Source organism: Nomascus leucogenys, chromosome 14 (assembly GCF_006542625.1).
Source record: "Nomascus leucogenys isolate Asia chromosome 14, Asia_NLE_v1, whole genome shotgun sequence".
In the NCBI taxonomy this organism is placed as follows: domain Eukaryota; kingdom Metazoa; phylum Chordata; class Mammalia; order Primates; family Hylobatidae; genus Nomascus; species Nomascus leucogenys.
In genome coordinates this window covers 81105783-81125970 of record NC_044394.1, presented here as the reverse complement: position 1 = coordinate 81125970, position 20188 = coordinate 81105783, and the positions used below count along the sequence as shown (strand labels likewise).

The following is a 20188-nucleotide window of genomic DNA, read 5'->3' as shown; positions in this document are numbered from 1 at the left end:
TTCCCAGCAGAAGGAAAAGAAAAGTAAGCATTTAACAATACATCCAGGGGAAAATTAACCTTATTGAAATACACCAAGAGCGTTCTCTATAGCAAAGGTGAAACATGTAAGGGAAACTACTAGCCAGAATCTTACATTACCTAGAAAAGGAAAACTTGATAACTCAAGTCTCCTCTATCTTTGTTTCATATGAAGGAAGAAAAAAAGCTAAAAATGTTTTTAAAGGTTAAACCCTAGACACTTAAGCCCAATAAAACACTGAAATTTAATCATAAGATTATAGAACCTTTCCCCTACCCAACACCTTACAAAAATATTAACAAGGTTCCAGTATAATAACAGTGAATTACAATTGAGATACAAGACACAGACTAATTAAGAAGTTTCTAGGGAAACCCAAATGCAAGAGGGGAGAAAACATAAAACAAGGAACTGGAGGAAACTGAAGCCTCTGGAACCTCCAACTGTGAAAATATTTAACACAGCCTAGCTCCTAGCCAGAGTAACATGAAACCTCATACAAAAAGCCTGGTTACCTGAGATCCTATGACTCAAGACATTATGTCTGGCTTTCAACAACAAAACATTTACGATGTGTGCTAAAAGACAAGAGAAAACATAATCTGAATAGACAAAGCAAGCATTAGAACTGGCCTCAGATATGACACAGGTCTTGGAATTATTAGACATGGAATTTAAAATAACTATGCCTATTATGTTAAGGGCTTTAATGGAAAAGTAAGCAACATGCAAGAACGGAGGGATAATGTAAGCAGAGAGATGAAAACTTTAAGAAAGAATCAAAAGAAAATTATGGAAATCAAGAACACTGTAACAGAAATGAAAATTGCTTTTGATGGACTCATCAGTAGATTGGATATAACCAGGGAAACAATAATTGAGCTTGAAGTTAGATCAATAGAAAATTCCTAAACTGAAAAGCAAAGAAAAAAGCATAATAAAAATTCAAAAGAATTGAATATTAATGAATTGTGAGATAATTTCAAGAGGTATAAGATACCATTTGGCATCCTATACCAAAAGGGAAAGGTGTAAGATACCCTTTGGTATTCTTTTGGAATATCAAAAGGATAAGAAAGAACAATTACTTGAAATAAATAATGGACTAGAATTTTCCAAATTTAAAGACAGACACCAAACCACATGTATGGGTAGCTTAGAGAACACCAAACGGGATAAATACCAAAAAATCTACTCTGAGGTATAGCATATCTAAAGCACAGAAAACTGAAAACAGAGAAAATCCTGAAATAAGCCAGAGAATACAAACATCTTACTTATAGAGGAGCCAGGATAAAAAAAACACAACTGTTTTTTTCATCAGCAAACATACAAGCAAGCGGTGAGATATTTAAAGTGTTAATAGGAAAAAATCCACCAACCTAGAATAATTTTATGTCCATAAAAATTATCCTTGCAAGAGTGAAGGAAAAATAAAAATTTTCTCAGGTTAAAAAAAGCTGATGAAATTCATTTCCATTAGCCATGCCTTTCAAAATATGTTAAAAGAAGTTTTTCAGAGAGAAGGAAAGTAAAGTCAGAAACTTGAAACTACATAAATTAGTGAACAGTGTCAGAAAAGGAATCCATGAAAATAAGATCTTTTATTTTTCTTATTATTAATTGATCTAAAAGATAATGGTTTGTTCAAAGTAATAATGTAACAGTGTACCAAGTGATTATAGTGTGAAGATAAATGTAATGAATCACAGCAATATTATCAGGGAATGAGGGAGCATTTCGAAATACAAAGTTATAAGGTATCAACAGTACCTGCGAGTCAGTATGTTATTTGAAACTAGTCTTAAATTACTTGTAAATGTATATTGCAAACTCTAGGGCAACCACAAAATGTTTTGAAAAATAGATGTAATTTATATGGAAAGAAAAGAGAGAAAGTAAAATTATAAAATGCTCCCATGAAAACCAGAGAAGGGCCAGGCATGGTGACACATGCCTGTAGTCCCAGCTACTCGGGAGGCAGAGGTGGGAGGATCATTTGAGCTCAGGAATGGGAGGCACAGGGAGCTATAACTGCCCACTGCACTTCAGCCTGGGCAACGCAGTGAGACCCTGTCTCAAAAGCAAAGAAGTGAACAGAAACAAAACAGAGAAGGCTGGATAAGAGTGGAAGATTAAAGAAACAGGGAACAGTGCAACAAGTAGAAAACAGTAACAGACATGGTAGATATTCATTCCACTATATGAATAATCACTTTAAATGTGATTGGTCTAAATATGCCAATTAAAAGAGAGACTGTCAGAGTGGATTAAAAAACAGGACGCAACTGTGTGTTGTTTACACAAAACCCGTTTTACATATAAAACATATTAAAAATAAAAGGCTAGGGAAAATTATATCATATTGACACTAATCAGAAGAAAACTGGAGTAGCCATATTAATTTCAGACAAGATGTATCTCAAAACAAAAAAAGAATCATGGGTAGAGAGGAGACTGCATAATGATGAAAGGGTCAGTTCTCCAAGAAGACCTAACAACCTTATCGTCTACGAACCTAACAAAGTACTTGAGGCAAAAACTAATAAGATTTCAAAGAGATGTAGACAAATCCGTGATTACAGTTGCAGACTTTAACACTTATCAGTAATTTATAGATAAGGTACCATCTTACAACTGGGTTTAATTGATATTTGTGAAATACTTTAACATCAGCAGAATACCCCTTTGTCTCAAGCTCAAATTGACGTTCACAAAGAAAGACCACATTCTGGGCCATAAAGTACGTTTTAACAAGTTTAAAAGAATAGAAACAATAAAAACTACACTTTCAGATCACAGTGAAATTAAACTAGAAATCAGTAACAGAAAATAGCTTGAAAACACTCAGATATCTGGATATTAAACAATACACTTATAAATCGCACCTAGCTTAAAGAAGCCTCAAGAACAATTTGAAAATATTTGAAACAAACTACAAATGAAAATGTAACTTATCAAAATTTGTGAGATGCAACAAAAGTGCTGCTTAGAGGGAAATTTATAGTATTAAATGTATATATTAGAAAGAAGTTTTAAAATCGGTAATTTATGCTGCCATCTTAAGAACTAAGAGGAAGAACAATTTTAATTACTTTGTTTAGAATCAAATCTCTGACCTATATCATTTTCTTTCTGAAGAAATTCTTTTAGCGTTTCTTGTAGAGCAGATCTTCTGACAATACACTCCCTTTGTTTATGTTATATAACTAGGCTTGATTTCTCCTTCAGTTTTGAAGTGTACAGAATTCTAGATTGACAAGTGTTTTATTTTTTTTAGCCCTTAAAATATTTCGCTTATTGTCTTCATATTTATATGTTTTCTGATGAGAAATCTGCTATAATTGTTGCTCTTATTCCGAAAGCAATTTGTCTTTTTTGCCTTTGACTGTCTTTAAGGTTTTATTTTTGTCTTTGACTTTCAGCTTTTTGAATATGAGATGCTTACATGTGTTTGTTTTCTATTTGGGCATTAATCCTACTTGGTATTCTCTGCATTTCCTGTCTCTGTCATTTGATGTCTATCTGTAACTCAGGAATATTCTCAGCCATTATATCTTCAAATATTTCTTCTTTCCCATTTTCTCCATCTTCTAATTCTAGAACTCTAGTAACAAATTGGTTAGACCATTTGCTGTTGCCCAACAGATATTGGATAGTGTATTCTTTTTTTCCTTTGTCCCCTCACTCTTTTTTCTTTATGCTTTTTTTGTTTGTTTGTTTAGATAATTTCTATCGATCTGTGTTTACATTCACCAATTCTTTCCTTGCCTGTGTTTAGTCTGATGATAAAACTGTGAAAGACAATCTTCATCTCTGTTGCTTTGCTTTAATGTCTAGAATTTACATTTGAATCTTTCTTAGAGTTTTTATCTCTCTTTTGAAGATACCTATCTGGTCTTGCATTTTGTTTAACTTTTCCATTATAATCTTTAACATATTAGTTATAGTTATTTTAAGGTGATTGTGTGATAGCTTCAACATAGGAGTCATATCTGGGTTTGCCTGTAATAATTCCTTTGTCTCTCAGAGCATTCTCTCCCTCTCTTTCCAACATTATTAAGATATCATTCACATACCATGTGATTCACCTACTTAACACATACAGTTTAATGGCTTTTGATATATTTATGAAGTTGTGCAACTATCACCACAATTTTAGAATGTTTTAATCACTGCCCCCCAAAATACCTATATATTTTAGGCATTACCCTCCAAACCTCCAATCCCTCTTAGCCCTAGGCAACAACTAATAAACTTTCTGTCTCTATATATTTACCTGTCCTGTATATTTCATATAAATGGAATTATACAATAGATATTATTTTGTGACTGGGTCCTTTCCTTCAGCATGATTTCAGGGTTCATCCATGTGGTAGCATGGATTCCCAATAACATTCCACTATATGGATATACCACATTTTGTTTATATATTCGTCAGTTGATGGGCATTGGGATTGGTTCCAGTTTTGGGATATTATGAATAATGCTGCTATGAACATTTGTGTATAAGTTTTGATGGTAACATATGTTTTTATTTCTCTTTCCATAGAATTAGTGGGTTGATGGTACCTCTATGTTTAAACTTTGGAGAAACTCAAACTGTTCTCCATAGTGACTACACCAATTTACACTCTCACCAGCAGTGTACGAGAGTTCTAATTTCTCCACATTTCACCAATACTTTTCACTTTCTGTAACTGGATTATAGCACATTCTAGAGGATGTGAGGCAGTATCTCACTATGGTTTTGAATTACATTTCTCTGATGGTTAATGATATTAAGCATTTCTCATGTGTTTATTGGCCATTTGTATACCTTGTTGGTAGAAATACCAGTGTAGATAATTTTCCTGTTTTTTAATTGTTATTTTTTAAATTGTTGAGTGTAAGAGTTCTTTATATGGTCTAAATGTAAGTCCCTTATCAGATATGTAATTTGAAAATATTTTCTTCAGTTTTATGAGTTATCTTTTATTGATGTCAATGTCCTTTGATGCACAAATGTTTTTAATTTTGATAATGTCCAGTTTATCTATATTTTGTTACTTACGCTTTTGCTGTGATAGCTAAGAAAACATTGCCTAACCCATGACAATGAAGATTTCTTCCCAAGAGTTTTGTACTTTTAGCACTTAAATTTAGGTCTCTGATCCCCTCTGAGTTAATTTTTTTTTTTTTCTAGACGGAGTCTTGCTCTGCCACCCAGGCTGGAGTGCAGTGGCATGATCTTGGCTCACTGAACCCCTCCCGGGTTCAAGCAATTCTCTTGCCTCAGACTCCCGAGTAGCTGGGATTACAGGTGTGCACAACCACACCCAGCTAATTTTTGTATTTTTAGTAGAGATGGGGTTTCACCATGTTGGCCAGGCTGGTCTTGAACTCCTGACCTCATGATCCGCCCACCTCAGCCTCCCAAAGTGCTGGGATTACAGGTGTGAGCCACCATGCCTGGTGTTAATTTTTGTATATTTTTTGATCAAGGGAAGAAAGGATTGAGCCTTAGGTCAAATATCACAAATGCTTGCTGTTCTTACTGAATTTTAAAATATTTTCTTTAATAAATGTTTTACAATTTGCTTTATGCCTTTAGGACAAATTAATTAGACTTTAAATGGTTGGATATCTTAAATGGTTTTTATCAGTTATACTCGTTCCACTGGGGAGTGGGTCATGGAGCTCCTCACGCTGTCACCCTGGGAGTGGAACTCAGACTCTTTTTATTTTTTCCTTTTATTGATATATTCTGTAGTATTTTGTTGAAACCTTAACATGATGCATAGGACAGTACATAGTGAGATGTATATATATTTTCAGTTGGAGGTGAGTCCTTCCCTTCTGCTGGTCCTTCCTTTCCGCTAGTTCTTCAGTGTAAGGGTGTGTGTTTATCCAGTCTCCTTGGACATTGTCTTTGCCAGGGAAAGTGTCATAATCTGTATAGTCTCAATTGGTGTAGAAGATAATATAGACCCAACTAATTCTGTGCCTTTGAGTACTGTTTTAAATATAGGCATGATCACTATCTAAATATTAATGAGCAAGGAACATGCGTATTAAACTCATGTCTAGTCCAGGATGATACTGACATCCAAATTGTTGAATATGGTGACAGAGGTCATGATAACAGGAGCCTCTGCACAGTAGTTAGTCAGGTAGGTATATAGTAGGTAGAAAAGTGGTCTTCCTATGTTTAGTTGAGATGTCATGTAACCATGAAATGTACAGCCCATGGGAAAATAAAGCAAAACAAAACAGGATCCTTGAAAGAATAAAATGAGAGAGAACTAGAGAGGCTGCTAAGTGAGTCCAGAGGGTCTTGTATAGACAGATTTGGCTGTGACAGAGTTCTGGTGGTTTTAAACATCTTAAATATCTGACACGGCCATTATTAGGAATTTCAGTAACTATTCTTTGTTCGAATAATATGAATCTTCAAGAGCTTTTGAGATGGAAAATGCACTTGTCAGAATAGGCTAGCTCCTCTGCTGTCCTTACAAATCAACCCCTAAAACCTCAGTGACTTAAGACAGAAAGTTGTTGTTGTGTTTTTCTTTTTCTTGCTCATATAACACTACGAAGGTCAGGCAACTCCCCTAGGTAGCTTTTTTCCCTATGGCGACTTAGAGACCCATGCCTCTTCCATTTCATAGCTCTCCTATCTTCAAGGTTGCCTTCAGAGGTAAAGTGAGAGATGGGTAAGCCCCATTCATTCTTGAAATCCTTGGATTGAAAGTAACTTTCCGTGTAGGCACAAACAACCAAAATCCAGAAGGGCAGCTCCGATCTAATGCCAAGGAAAATGGGAAATCCATGGACACTGATAGTCTGCCACAGACAGTTCATCTGCCCCGCAATGAAATGCCCTTGATCAGCTGGTTCTCTTGACTCTGGGTCTATCTAGTCCTGTGAGTGGCCCTCTCACTGCTGCTGTCATTGGTCCTACTGTTCCTAACCTGTTGCTCTGTCCTATGTATAATTCTAAATCAATTTGATAAAGCATATGTTTTGATCTAAAGAGAATTTAGACATACTCAGGTTAGAATGAGAAAGGGCACAAAATAACTTTTTAATAGATTATCTGCAATGTGGTGGGTCCTATGCTAGGCACTTTACTAAAGTTATCTTTTGTTAATTGCTTGAATTCTATTTGTTAGTCTAGGCTGGATTTAACTATGACTAAAATAAACAAAGCAGAGTCCTTAATTGCATTTCACCTCAGTTTTCCTGACGTAAGATTTTAGCAATGTCAAGAAAGAAGCATTACTATTATAAGTGCTGTGACCTCCTAAGTTAAAAGGGTATTTTCTTCTTGTCTTTTTCTCTTTTGTCTTTTCTTTTTTATTCTGAGTTCTCAAATTAAGCTGATAACATGAAAATGACATTATCTGAGAAAAATTTACATTAATTCTAACTCAGCCCTCTTTTTACTCTTTCATTAAGATTGTTCTTAAATTATTTCCCCAGTTATCAAAGCTTTGATTCTCCACCACTCTTAGAGCTCTGGAAAAGAAGAATGTTATTTCAAGCCATCTGCAAGTTCAAGGAAAACTCTAAAATAAATAATGTATGACACAGATCCAAGATTGCTGGAGGGATTTCTCACAATAAATGGACCAGATTCTTGGATTTATGCATTTTAAAGAGACAGATTTAGTACCCTAAAATTGGACATATTTTATATTCTTACTTATCTCACTTTGGTTTACAATGTAAAATCCTGAACCTATTTTCTAAAAAGTAGAAGAAGAACACTTTAGCTTTAAAAATATAATATTATTTCTAATAATATTAGTAGCATATAAAACAGTAAAATATTAGATAGTAATAAGAAATGAATTATTGACACATTCTACAATGTGGATGAACTGGGGAAAATAGTATGCTAACTGAAAGAAGCTCATCATAAAAGACCACATATTGAGTGTCCTCTATATATTCTATTTAGATGAAATACATGGAATAGGCAAATATATAGAAACAGAAGGTAGATTAGTGGTTGCCCGGGGCTGAGGGTGAATTGGGAATGAGGAGTGACTGCAAATAGGCAATTTCTTAGTGGGAAAGATGAAAACGTTCTGAAAGTAGATTATCGTGATGGGCACAAAACTCTGTAAATATACTAAAAATCATTGACTTCTATACTTTGATCAAGATAATTTTATGGTATATTAGTTATAGCTTAATAAAGGTGCCTTAGAGAAAACTTTGAACCAATCATCTGTTGTGAAACAATTTGGAAACATATACATAATTATGTACCAAAGAGCATTAATAGATATACCTGTACATATTTCACATGGAATTAATTTCATCATGTTCAAGAAAAGATCATTTTCCCTTTGCATGACAATATAAAGTTTCAAACACAAACTGCCTCTGTAAAATTTCAAAATTAATTATAATTTTTATGTAAAAAATACAAATATTTGCTTCTATCCTATACAAAAAAAATTAGATGTATGTTTATATGAATAATACAAGGAATGAAAAACATACCTCAAAATGTTTCCGGTGATTACGTCTAGGTGGTGAGATTACCCTTTGTTTTCTTTCTTTGCATATTTTTCAGTTTTCTATCTGGAGATCATTAATTAATTTATAATAAATAAATGATTTTTTTAAAAAAATGAAGCAGGAAAAGATGGCTGCCTAATATCTCAGTAATGAAAAAAACATTTTTTTGCTTAAGTAGTATGCTACTTGCACAGATTCACTTTCGCTTCCACAATGTTTCATTTTCTGGTTTGAACTCTGATGCAGTTGCTTTCTGCTTATTGGTCTGCTAGTGAAAGCATATTAAGCATTTCTGCTATCAAATTTTAAAAATTCAGTGTTTAAAAAAAAGTGGCATAATAGAAGTTTTGCTAGACCTTCCCAGAACTTTATCATTGTATAATGTATGAGATTTGAAAACTGAAACAGACCAACTTGTATGTGCCTCCCATGGTTGTAAGTATGACCATTATTCCTATACCTGTTTTTTGCCAATGTTGCTTCTGTCCTAAGGAAATTCTGCCATCTGAGTCTTCCTTGAAGCAAACGTACACCTTCCCATAATCATCTTTTATTCCCTCCTTTTGTCCATCTCCCTGATTTGCCATAATAGGGCATTCTTCCAAATGTCAGACAGTCAAAACCTTATGAAGGTCTTTCCGGGTATTCAATGGGGGAATGAATAAGAACTTGAACACATTTGGAGTCTGCTACTGGGATGAGTGTCACTTCAGCTCATTCTCTCTCAGACTCTGCAGAAATCAGTTTTGTGATGATTCCATAGAACAGTGGTTTCCAAGGGGACATTTGGCAACCTCTGCATATATTTTTTATTGTCCCAACCTGGGTGAGGTGTGATTGGCCTTTTACCCACCCACTGTGTTCACAGTGCTGTATGAGTCCGCTAGGACTGCCACAACAAAATACCACAGACTAGGTGGCTTAAAAACATTTTCTCATAGTTCTGAAAGCTGGAAGTCCAGATCAAGGTGCAAGCAGGGTTGGTTTCTGGTAAGGCCTGCCCTGCTGGGTTGCATATAGCTGCCTTCTTGCTGTGGCCTCATTTAGCTGCTTCACTGCATGCTCAGAGAGAGATTTCTCTGGTTTTGAAGCCACGTTGTTGTCTGAGGTAATACCCAAGGTTCATTGCCTAATGCCAAGAAAGTTAAGGACATGGACACACAAAGAGTGAGTTTAGGAGCAGAGGTTTAATAGGCGCAAGAAAGAGAAAGGAGAATAGCTCTCTCTCGTGAGAGAGAGGATTGCCCAAGTGGGTCTTCCGGCCCACTGCAGAGTTCACCGGATGTTATAGACAGGCTTGAGGAGGCGGTGTCTGATTGACATAGGGCACACAGATTGATTGGACCAGGTATGGCGTTTACATAGTGCATGAGGAAGCTGGTCACCCCACCCTTTTCTTATTCTGCAAATGAGCTTTCCACTTGGCCTGGGCTGCGTCATCTGCTGCCTACTGCAAATGTGGTTGGAAAGGAGAAGGAAAGATGGAGCCGCCATTTTGAACATGCATAGTCCTAGGTGGCCCTTTCCTATTGGCACAGCTGCTGGCCTTCACCCATCCAAGCTTCCAGCCTGCCGTTCTATGTCTGCAGCTTGATTCTACAGGCTACTCTTTGTTAGCAAAGAAAATGATTTTGGGGCTGCTTTTCATTAAAAGGAAAACCTTACCAAGGACTTTTCTACCCTCACTATCTGCTACATAACTTCTTCTTAACTCCTGTATCATTATGTCCTTTTTCTTTCTTTCTTTTTAGAGACAGGGTCTCACTCTGTTGCCCAGGCTAGAACTCACTGTCACCTTGAACCCCTGAGGGCTCAAGCGATCCTCCTGCCTTAGCATCCCAAGTATCTAGGGCTAGAGGTGCATGTCACCATGCCTGGCTAATTTTTAAATTTTTTGTAGAGATGGGGGTTTCATTATGTTGCCCAAGCTGGTCTTGAACTCCTGGCCTCAAGAGATCCTCGTACCCTGGCTTCCCAAAGTGCTGGGATGACAGATGTGAGTCACTGTGCCCAGCCTCTTCTTATGAGGATACTAGTCTCGCCAGATCAGAGCCCACCCTTTTGATCTCATTTAACCATAATTGCCCACTTATAGGTTCTATCTCCAAATACAGTCCCACGGGGATTAGGGCAACATACGAATTTTAGAGGGACAGGATTTAGTCCATACACAGTGCTTAGGCCAAAAAGCCCTGCCATAAAGAGATTCAGAGTTGTTTCAATTTCCTCATCAATAAAATGAGGGCAATCCTGATGCTTATTGCAGTGGATGATTGTGGAGAGCAAAAGAGCTGACAAACATCAAGCACTTAAAACAGAGCTGGAGACAGTGTGAGAGCTACCTAAGTGTTGGGCATTGTTATTTGTTACCTTTGACATTTTTGTTATTTAGCTGTTGTGTCATTTGGGTATCCTGATATGCTCTAATTTTTAAGTGCTTACCCCATACCACATGTGTATAATAATTAAGCAGAATTTAAAGGACCTGGCTGAGCAGAACATGAGGAGAGGGCTGTGGAGCCGTCTATGTAGAACCTGTGGCAGCACCTTCAGCAGGCCTGGGACAATGGCCTCTGCCTGGACCACTTCTGACTATTTTACAGTGATGCAACACCAAGGGCTGTTTCCTCTTGGAGACATGGTGGCACTCTGGTTACACCAACGTGTCTCCTTGCATTTCGCTCACTTTCTCACTGATTAGTTTGTCTTTCCTTTGGGCCATATGACCTGAACTTGCTGGGTCATTAGAGCCTCTTACAAGCACCTCCTCTGGAAAGTCAGTTGGAAAGGAGTTTGCAAGTCCATTACATGTTTCCTGATAAAGCAGGAACTAGTAACATACCCCAGAGACAAGGATAGATCAGAATTTCTTTCTCTGAATTAAGACTCAAGTCATTGCATGTAAGAAATGTGCAGAGCACTTTTATAACTGAAGGACAGAAGGGGAGCACCTTTTCATTCACACAGCTTCTAGCTTATGAAGTGTAATATGCAACCTTAGAATGAATTATTTTAACTCTAAACCAATGAATGAGGAAATTACATTGAAATTACAATAGTTTAAAATGTATATTTGTTTATAAAATAGATCTATCCCTGTAAGTCACATCATTTTGATTTCTAAAATCCCTCAAATTCTATATTAAATGATTTCCCTCTTTGGTCCCCAGTTTTGTTTATGAAATGTTTCACCGTGTACTTACTGCATTTGAAGGCAGGATTTTAACAAATGAGTTTTAAGTCCCCCCCCCCTTCAACAGTTACTATACTTAAATGCACTAATAGAATCCTTTATGAAATAGAGCCTGGAGCTAGGTAGCAAATCCTTTTGCAGAGGGAAGGATATTTTTGTTATATAACTCCCTTGGTGTGAATTACTTGTATAGGTAACTCTCAATTTAAATGAGCATAAACTGCTAAATTAATGAGGTGAATGAGCTTGTGGATCTTGCTGTAGTCATGTTCAGTGTAAACTAGTCATTGGGGTCTACATGCTTAGATGAAACCATCTTAGTTAAGGCTATTCGGCATCAAATAATATGAAACTAATAAGTCATTGTTCTACTATATATATTTTTATTTTATTTTTCTTAAATTGAGATCAGGTCTTGCTGTGTTGCCCAGGCTGGTCTATAACTCCTGGGTTCAAAAGATCCTCCTTCCACAGCCTCCCAAAGTGCTTGGATTACAGATGTAAACCATCATACTCAGCCAGTTCTGCATTTTTGATAAAGTTTCCCAACAATTGACAATCATGTACCGTGGAATGCAAAGTTTGCCTATGGCCAGCAGGTGGCAGTGTTCAAACCAATTTAATTAAGCTCAGTAAGATGAACAGCTAAATTTTTACTGAGCACCTACCTTACAGCATTGTGCTAGGTGTAAGAGATGCAACACTAAACAAAAACCGAACCACTTATTGTCCTATATAGTTTATTTGTTGTTCTTGTACTATGTGTAAGACTAGAAAACCTGTGAATAATCCCTCAAAATGCTTACAATATGGCCGTATTTTATATTGATGGGTAAGGGAGGTAGCGGAGAGGATGTCACACAAGAATCACGAACCATAATACAAAACTAAGATTAAAGGGTCAGTAGAATCACAGACACATGTGGCTCACAGGCAGTAAAAATCTGTTTCAATAATGATCATAAGGAAGCAATTGTTCTTCGGGTCATCTCTCAGTTTACTTTCCTGTGTCTAGGATGATGGGCCACAATCCCTTATGTATAATCCTTTGGGCCAGATGTGTTTAGAACTCAGAATTTTGGGGATTTTAGAAAAGTAACACGATACATATACTGTGCATTACGTAACACCGACTCATGGAACCTGGGGAACCTTGAAATAAATCAAACACATTCATATTTATGCCATAAAATATATGAGAATCCATGCTATATGGCCTCATGTTGATCAGATCTGCTTTGCCAAAAGCTTTGGGTTTTCAGAGACTTTTGGATATTAGGGTGGCAGATGAGGTATTGTAGACCTACAACATACTATCACATGAAAAAAGAATCTACACTAAAATCTCCAAAAAAGATGTCAGAACATTGTTTGGTAAACCATTCCAGTTTTCTAGAACATGGATTCGCAGTGTGTAGATGCTATGGGAGTTTGATTTCTGCATTCGTTTAAAAATTTGTTCAGCATCGTTGGGTGTTGAGCAATGGCATGCTTGTGTTTTTAAACTAGACGATTAATTTTGTTTTGGGAATATTTAAATCATTTCATTAGATATTTTGAGCTAATTAAGAATAATGCAACATTAGGATTAGAAATTTTGACTATAGAAAAAAGAATGTTTTGCTCATGATCACTTAAACATGTGACTTGAGATTTCTGCTGAGTGTCAGTGTACCTACTGAAAATAAAAACAAGTTAACTAAAAAGTTAAGTAAAAAGATACTGAATCAAAGCAGGCAAAGCCTTCTGTTGCTTATAGTCATCCAGCTGTTGCTTATCCAGTTTTATTTAACTTGTGAAAACCAAAGGTAGAATTTACCATAATGGAACGTTATTAATCTTAGTGGACTCTAGATTTTAACAGATTGCTTTTTAATTTTGTAATTTAAGAAATTTAGAACATTTTCACTGCAATTTCTCCAAGTGAATAGAGACCCTAAAAGAAATATTATTTCCAGGAAGCTTGAAGAATCTCCAAATGAAGTTATGACTGAAATAAACAGGATAAGAGGGAAAAAAAGGAGGATAACCAATGAGGTCACAGAGCTTTTCAAATGGAAGAACCATACCAGTGTTCTTAGCCAGACACGTTATTCGTTCAGATATCTGATTTTACAAATTGACTTTGTTGATTTGTTTTATTTGTTGAGTCCTTTCCTTGTTCGCAAAAGTATTCCAAGCAATGCATATAGACACATGCAAAAATGTGAGGCGCACAGGAAGGAAATTAGGGAAGGCAGGGGCAAAGCTAGCACATCACCGTTTGTACTTAGCCTCTGATCTTACCAGGTACCAAAGTGAAGAGAGAAGCACTGTCAGTTACATGAGAGTATTACCTCACTGAGGCCAGAGAGCACATTCTAGTCACTGTATCCACCCAGGGCACAGCATGATATGTCTTGGAGCAGGCAAGTGATATATGCTTGATATTACAAATATTTGTCAAATGAATCAAGATTTATAGTGTCTTTAAGATGAAAAATAACAGTAGTGCTCAGAAATTCAGCTTGTATTTAGCACTCAGGCATTTCCCTCTGACCTTCGTAAGGGGATGCTCTTTGTAGGGGTCAGTGTCACCAGTAACATCATTAAGAATAAGGGGGCAAATTGTATATGGGGTTTTCTTCATTTGCTCATCATTATTAAACAGATTTGATTGTTGAAAAAAACATTTATTGACTCAATTTGTTCCACAACATGTGGATTCTAAAAACTGTCTAGGAAAGGGAGAGTGTAATTAAACACATATGAAAACTCGTATGAGTTATGTGAGTCTCCTTGCAGAGTGTTGCTGTTAACACTTAAAGAACATGTAGTTCATAGTAGGCACTTGGTAAATATTTATTGAAGGAACTAATGAAGAGGTCATCAGGTAGATGGAAGAGAAAGGCATTCTGATCAGATGGGGAACAAGCAAAGATTTGAGGAGCTACTGGTGCTCCAAGAGGAAGGATGATGTGTGTGTATTGGTGTGGGAGCACTGGGAACACCTGGTGAGAAATTAGTCTGGTTTGGTGAAATAGATTTAAATCAGATTTGCAGTGCTAGCAAAGGGAGTTTTATTTTATTGTGTTTTTTGCTTTTTAATTTTGTTTTATTATTTGTTTTTTAATTTCTTTGTCAGAAATGTGATCTCCACCTAAAGTGGAGTATAAAGCTAGTACGTAGAAACACCAGCTCATTTGACACACGTCATCTTACCAAGTACCCCTAATAATCCTCTGAAGCAGTGTTCCCATTTTCCATATTAAAAAACAGAAACCTGCCGGGTGTGGTGGCTCACGCCTGTAATCCCAGCACTTTGGGAGGCTGAGGTGGGTGGATCACTTGAGGTCAGGAGTTGGAGACCGGTCTGGCCAATATGGTGAAGCCCCATCTCTACTAAAAACATAAAAAATTAGCCAAGTGTGGTGATGCATGCCTGTAGTGCCAGCTGCTTGGGAAGGTGAGGTGGGAGAATCACTTGAACCTAGGAGGCAGTTGCAGTGACCTGAGATCCTGCCACTGCACTCTAGTCTGGACAACAGAGCGAGAGACTCCGTCTCAGGAAAAAACAAACAAACGGAAGCTCAGAGAGTTGAGCCATTGGTTCAAGATCACTCATTAATGAAAGGAAACTCCAATTCTTCTTAATTAAGCAAAATCCCATTCTTTTTTCCTTTTTTTTTTTGAGATGGAATCTCACTCTGTAGCCCAGGCTGGAGTGCAGTGGCATGATCTCAGCTCACTGTAACCTCCGCCTCTGGGGTTGAAGCAATTCTCTGCCTCAGCCTCTCAAGTAGGTGGGATTACAGGCACCTGCCACCACGCCTGCTAATTTTTGTATTTTTAGTAGAGACGGGGTTTCACCATCTTGGCCAGGCTGGTCCTGAACTCCTGACCTCGTGATCTACCTGCCTCAGCCTCCCAAAGTGCTGGGATTACAGGCGTGAGCCACCGGGCCCAACCAAAATCCTATTCTTAAGATTGGCAAGGAGGGAGAGTAGAGTATCTACATGGGGAGCAGAACCTCCTACCGGCAGTTCCTATTCTTTTCCCCAGGCTCATCTTCTCTTGGACGATCACTCCGCAGTCCCCATTCAGCCACATTGCCTCCTCATTTAGACTTGGGAGCACAGGGAGGACAGGCTGAAAGTCTTAAACAAACATTTAACATTTAGGAAATTAACATAGAGGCATTACCCATAAATTATTGTGAGTTGCCTTTAGTAGTGGGAGCCCATGAAGATCCCTCTTTGCTTACCTCTGTCCTTCTTCATGTCACAGAGAAGATCTTTAACTCCTACAACCATGAAGACCTTCAGAAGATGAAATTCCTGCCCAAGAGAGTGGATGCCCACAGAGACACTTGTTGTTTCATATTCTGCCTACTGAAGACTTACCTGTATTCAAGGTATTGGAGTACTCATCATGGTGCCTGCCACTTGGTAGAATCTTATGCATATTAGCTACTATTAGGCACCTCAGTTTACATTTTTGACAATCAACTTCTCCTACAGTATTGATCCTGAGACATCATGCTTATTCGTGTGGACCTAATGACTCAGTGTTTTATTCTGTTCTCATGCTGCTATAAAGAACTGAACTACCAGAGACTGGGTAATTTATGAAGAAAAAAGGTTTAATTGACTCACAGTTCTGCAGGCTTAACAGGAAACATGACTGGGAAGCCTCAGGAAACTTACAATCATGGCGGAAGGCAAAGAGGAAGCAAGCATCTTCTTCACAAGGTGGCAGGAAAAAGAGAGTGAAGTGGGAAGTGCTACACACTTAAACCATCAGATCTCATGAGAACTCACTCACTATCATGACAGCAGCAAGGGGGAAATCCATCCCCATAATCCAATCAGTTCCCACCAGGTCCCTCTTCCAATTTGACATGAGATTTGGGTGGGGACACAAGTCCAAACCATATCACTCAGTGTGATAACCTTACCAATGTAAAGAGTCAATATTCCCATAAGTAATAGATACATAGACTAGCAATGGAGCCGTTTTATTATAGGATTATTAGGAGTTGAGGTTGAGGCTTAACCAGCCCTTTCTATTGAAAGGTCCCTTTTCCTGGCCTTTCATTAGAAAAGAGAGAGAAAGGGAAGAGAAAACTTATGTCTCAATTTGTGAATTTGTGAAGAACACCACAGCTGCTTAACAGCCTTCCTAGTGCATGGACATTTTCTTAGGCTTCTGAGATTACTTGGGGAAGCAACACTGAATGGCTATTAAAATTCTTTAGGAATCATGGAAAACTAGAAGAGTTTCAAGTGACAGGCAAATATCTAATTTTCTGAAGAAGAAAGACACCCTTTACCTCCTCCATGGTAAGCTCCATTTCATGTCTTTATTAGCAAAAGTCTAATAAGGATTTGTTAAAAGATGGCTTGAAAACATCTGTACAGGAAACATGCACCTGCTAAAATCCAGCTCTCCAGAACTTAACAAGGACCAAGCTGGGCCAGATCAGCACTGTTTCTTTCGGGGGTAGATTGCCAGTTGGATTGCTCAGGAGGTCATGTATTTGCATCTCAGCCAAGATTCCTAACACAAATTGATTCTATTTTATTTCAGTGCCTGTTGTGTGCCAAGTCCTATGCTAAGCATTGAGAATTATCAAGCTAAAATGGCTCAGTTTTATGATAGCAAAAGTATTCTATTTTTCTCAATAGATGCACACATAAGAAAGGTTGGAAATTCTGAAGTTAATAAAATTAATGGCTGCTTTAATATATTGAATACACATACCTAGTTCCTGAGGCAATGCCCCCATAGAGAGTGGTCTTTCATGGCATTTATCCAGGCTCTGCCCTGTCCTGTAAACATTAGCAACATTTTTATGGTGATGTTTATATATTTTTGGATAAACCAAAAATGGTGAGAAAATGTTATTCATTGATGAAACTAGTCCAGAAAGATTATCCTTTTCTCTGACAAAGACCAAAATTATGATAAATAGTAACAACAAAGTCTTATACTCTTTTCCCCTAATTAAAAAAAATCTACTATAGTGTATGCATGTGTTAAAGATTTAGTATTAATGCATGGAATTTCAACCATAAACCATTGAAATATAAATAAGATAAATAAAATCTTCCTATCCAACAGATTTCTCTTTCTTTCCAAACGACAACACTGTCACCTACAACCACAACTGTACAACCACAGCAACCACAACCACACTAATCCATGGAGGGGGCGTGTGGGGGAGCAGTAAAACGTTTACAGGATGACCAGAGCTCATTATTAAACCTCCATGTATTTTGTTCTAACAAATCTTTTCTTTTTTTTTTCCCACTATCTCATGAACTCCTCAAAGTCAGGGCCTATATATTGTAACCTCAATAAAAATGCCTGGACTCTCAAAAATCCACAATAAGCATTTCCTGAAGATGTATTCCCCTCCCCTGCAGAAAACTTAATTTGCTCTAATATTGCATTAATTATAGAATAGCATCTGTATTGTTTATATTGTTACTATAACAAATTATCCCAAAATTAATGGCTTAAAACAACACAGATTTGCTATCCTACAGTTCCAGAGGTCAGAAATTCCACAGGGATCTCACTGAGCTCAAATTTGTGGACAGGGCTGCGTTCCTTCCTGAAGGCTCAAGGGGAGAATCTGTTTTCTTTCCTCTTCCTGCTTCTAGATGCTCTCTATATTCCTTGGCTTGTGGTCCCCTTCCTCTGTCTTCAAACCAGCAACTGTCTGACCCTTTTGCTATGGTCACCTTTCTCTCTCTGGCCACTCTGCTAGGACAGGTTCCTGGGTTTTCATGTAAGGTTTGCTGTAATAAGATTGGGACCACTTGTGTGATCCAGGATATTGCCATGTAAAATAACATATTCATAGATTAGGATTACAGCATGAACATTGTTGTGAGGCCATTATTACTCTTAGCACAGCGTCCAGATAAGAACAGCAGTAGTGTTAAGCTGTTAGAATATACCCAGAATATTTTACTATGTCTCACTTCAATCGAGCACTTGAGGATTGTAGGAAAGAACCAGAACAGAGAGGAGGAGGTTTGGAGTTGTACCAATCTCAAGGGCGTTTAAAGGAATAGAGTTTTGGCTTAGAAAAATATAGCTTAGACTTCTATATAGGGGTAGGGGAGGACTGTGATTGATGAGGCATGGGTGATGGCTGTCTTCAAAATATCAGAAGGTTCTGTCACAGACAGAGGATTGAAACTTGTGCTTCACAATCTCAAAGGACAGAATAGAAGAAGTATCTGGAAACTCCTAGGATGCAGGTTTTGGCAGAAAATCAGGCAGAGCTGTTATGGCTGTTGCTGATGTCCTTAAATGCCACAGGCTAGAAATGTCATAGCTTGATGGTGTGGCAAGTCTTATAAAAAATATTTAAGCATTTGATGAGGGATCAGCTCAGATGAACCCTTAACTTAAATCTAATCCTTAATGATTGTGTAACATTCTATATGGCTTAGAATTCTATTCATGTTTTTCTTTTTTTTTTTTTTTTTGAGAGTTTTGCTCTTGTTGCCCAGGCTGGAGTGCAATGGCACGATCTCGGCTCACTGCATCCTCAACCTCCCAGGTTCAAGCATTTCTTCTGTCTCAGCCTCCTGACTAGCTGAGATTACAGGGGCCCGCCACCATGCCCAGCTAATTTTTTGTATTTTTAGTAGACGTGGGGTTTCACCATGTTGGCCAGGCTCCTGACCTCCACCTGCCTTGGCCTCCCAAAGTGTTGGGATTACAGGCGTGAGCCACCGCGCACGGCCTTATTCATAGCTTTTGAATACCTCCGATTGCATATAGCTACAGCCTAACAGGGCCCTTCATCTTTACTGAGGATCTTTTTGTTCTCACAAAATCCATTGTAAGGATCTATCCCATGCCACAAAAAAGAAGGAGTGAAGAAAGCTGGTAGAGTTGAGATGCCCCCTTGGAAGATTAAGTGGTCCAGATTATTGTTGAGAATATAAAAACAATAACCAAAGGAACGGTGCAAGATTTTAAATGCACACAAATACTTAGAAAAATACTCTCCTCTGGTGTATCAGACATAAAAGCAAAACAAACAAATAAGCTGTAAAGAGTTAAGGCTCGAAGAAAATGTAGATTCATTGCTATTAGGTGGTCTGTGTGAGTATTAAGTGTGATTCATATTTTGAGAAAGTTAGATATTTTAAATTGAAGGAAAAAGAAGTAGATCGGGCTATTTCATCTTAATTCAGGAAATAATACATTTTTGAGACTTTTTTCATCAGTCCACTTTGGGGATGATTATTTGGAATAACTTGTATAAGACTCCTGAGGCTGCTGCAGAAAGTGTTGTTTTTATGTCACTAGTATATGCTGCATAAAAGCTCTTCTTTATACTTTCAAGAATCACGTTACCATGAACATTCTTGACCTTTTAAGTGTACATCTGAATGTTTAGATTATAAACGTGAACTGTACTGTATTATGTTAGACTATTTGACCAAAAATGTA

At 37.4% G+C, this 20188-nt stretch overlaps 1 protein-coding gene across 2 annotated transcripts in view; it reads left to right on the top strand.

The window, feature by feature from the left end:
- Positions 1-20188, top strand: part of TMEM182 (transmembrane protein 182) — an 80706-nt gene that overhangs the window by 4573 nt on the left and 55945 nt on the right. The window contains exon 1 of one of the 2 annotated variants that reach the window (XM_030827673.1): positions 16965-17049. The exons of the other annotated variant lie outside the window; for it this stretch is intronic. Within the exon in view, the coding sequence (XP_030683533.1) occupies positions 17047-17049 (3 nt within the window). The 5' untranslated portion in view covers positions 16965-17046. Of the gene's footprint in view, positions 1-16964; positions 17050-20188 lie in introns of those variants that run through there. 2 annotated transcript variants of the gene reach the window in all.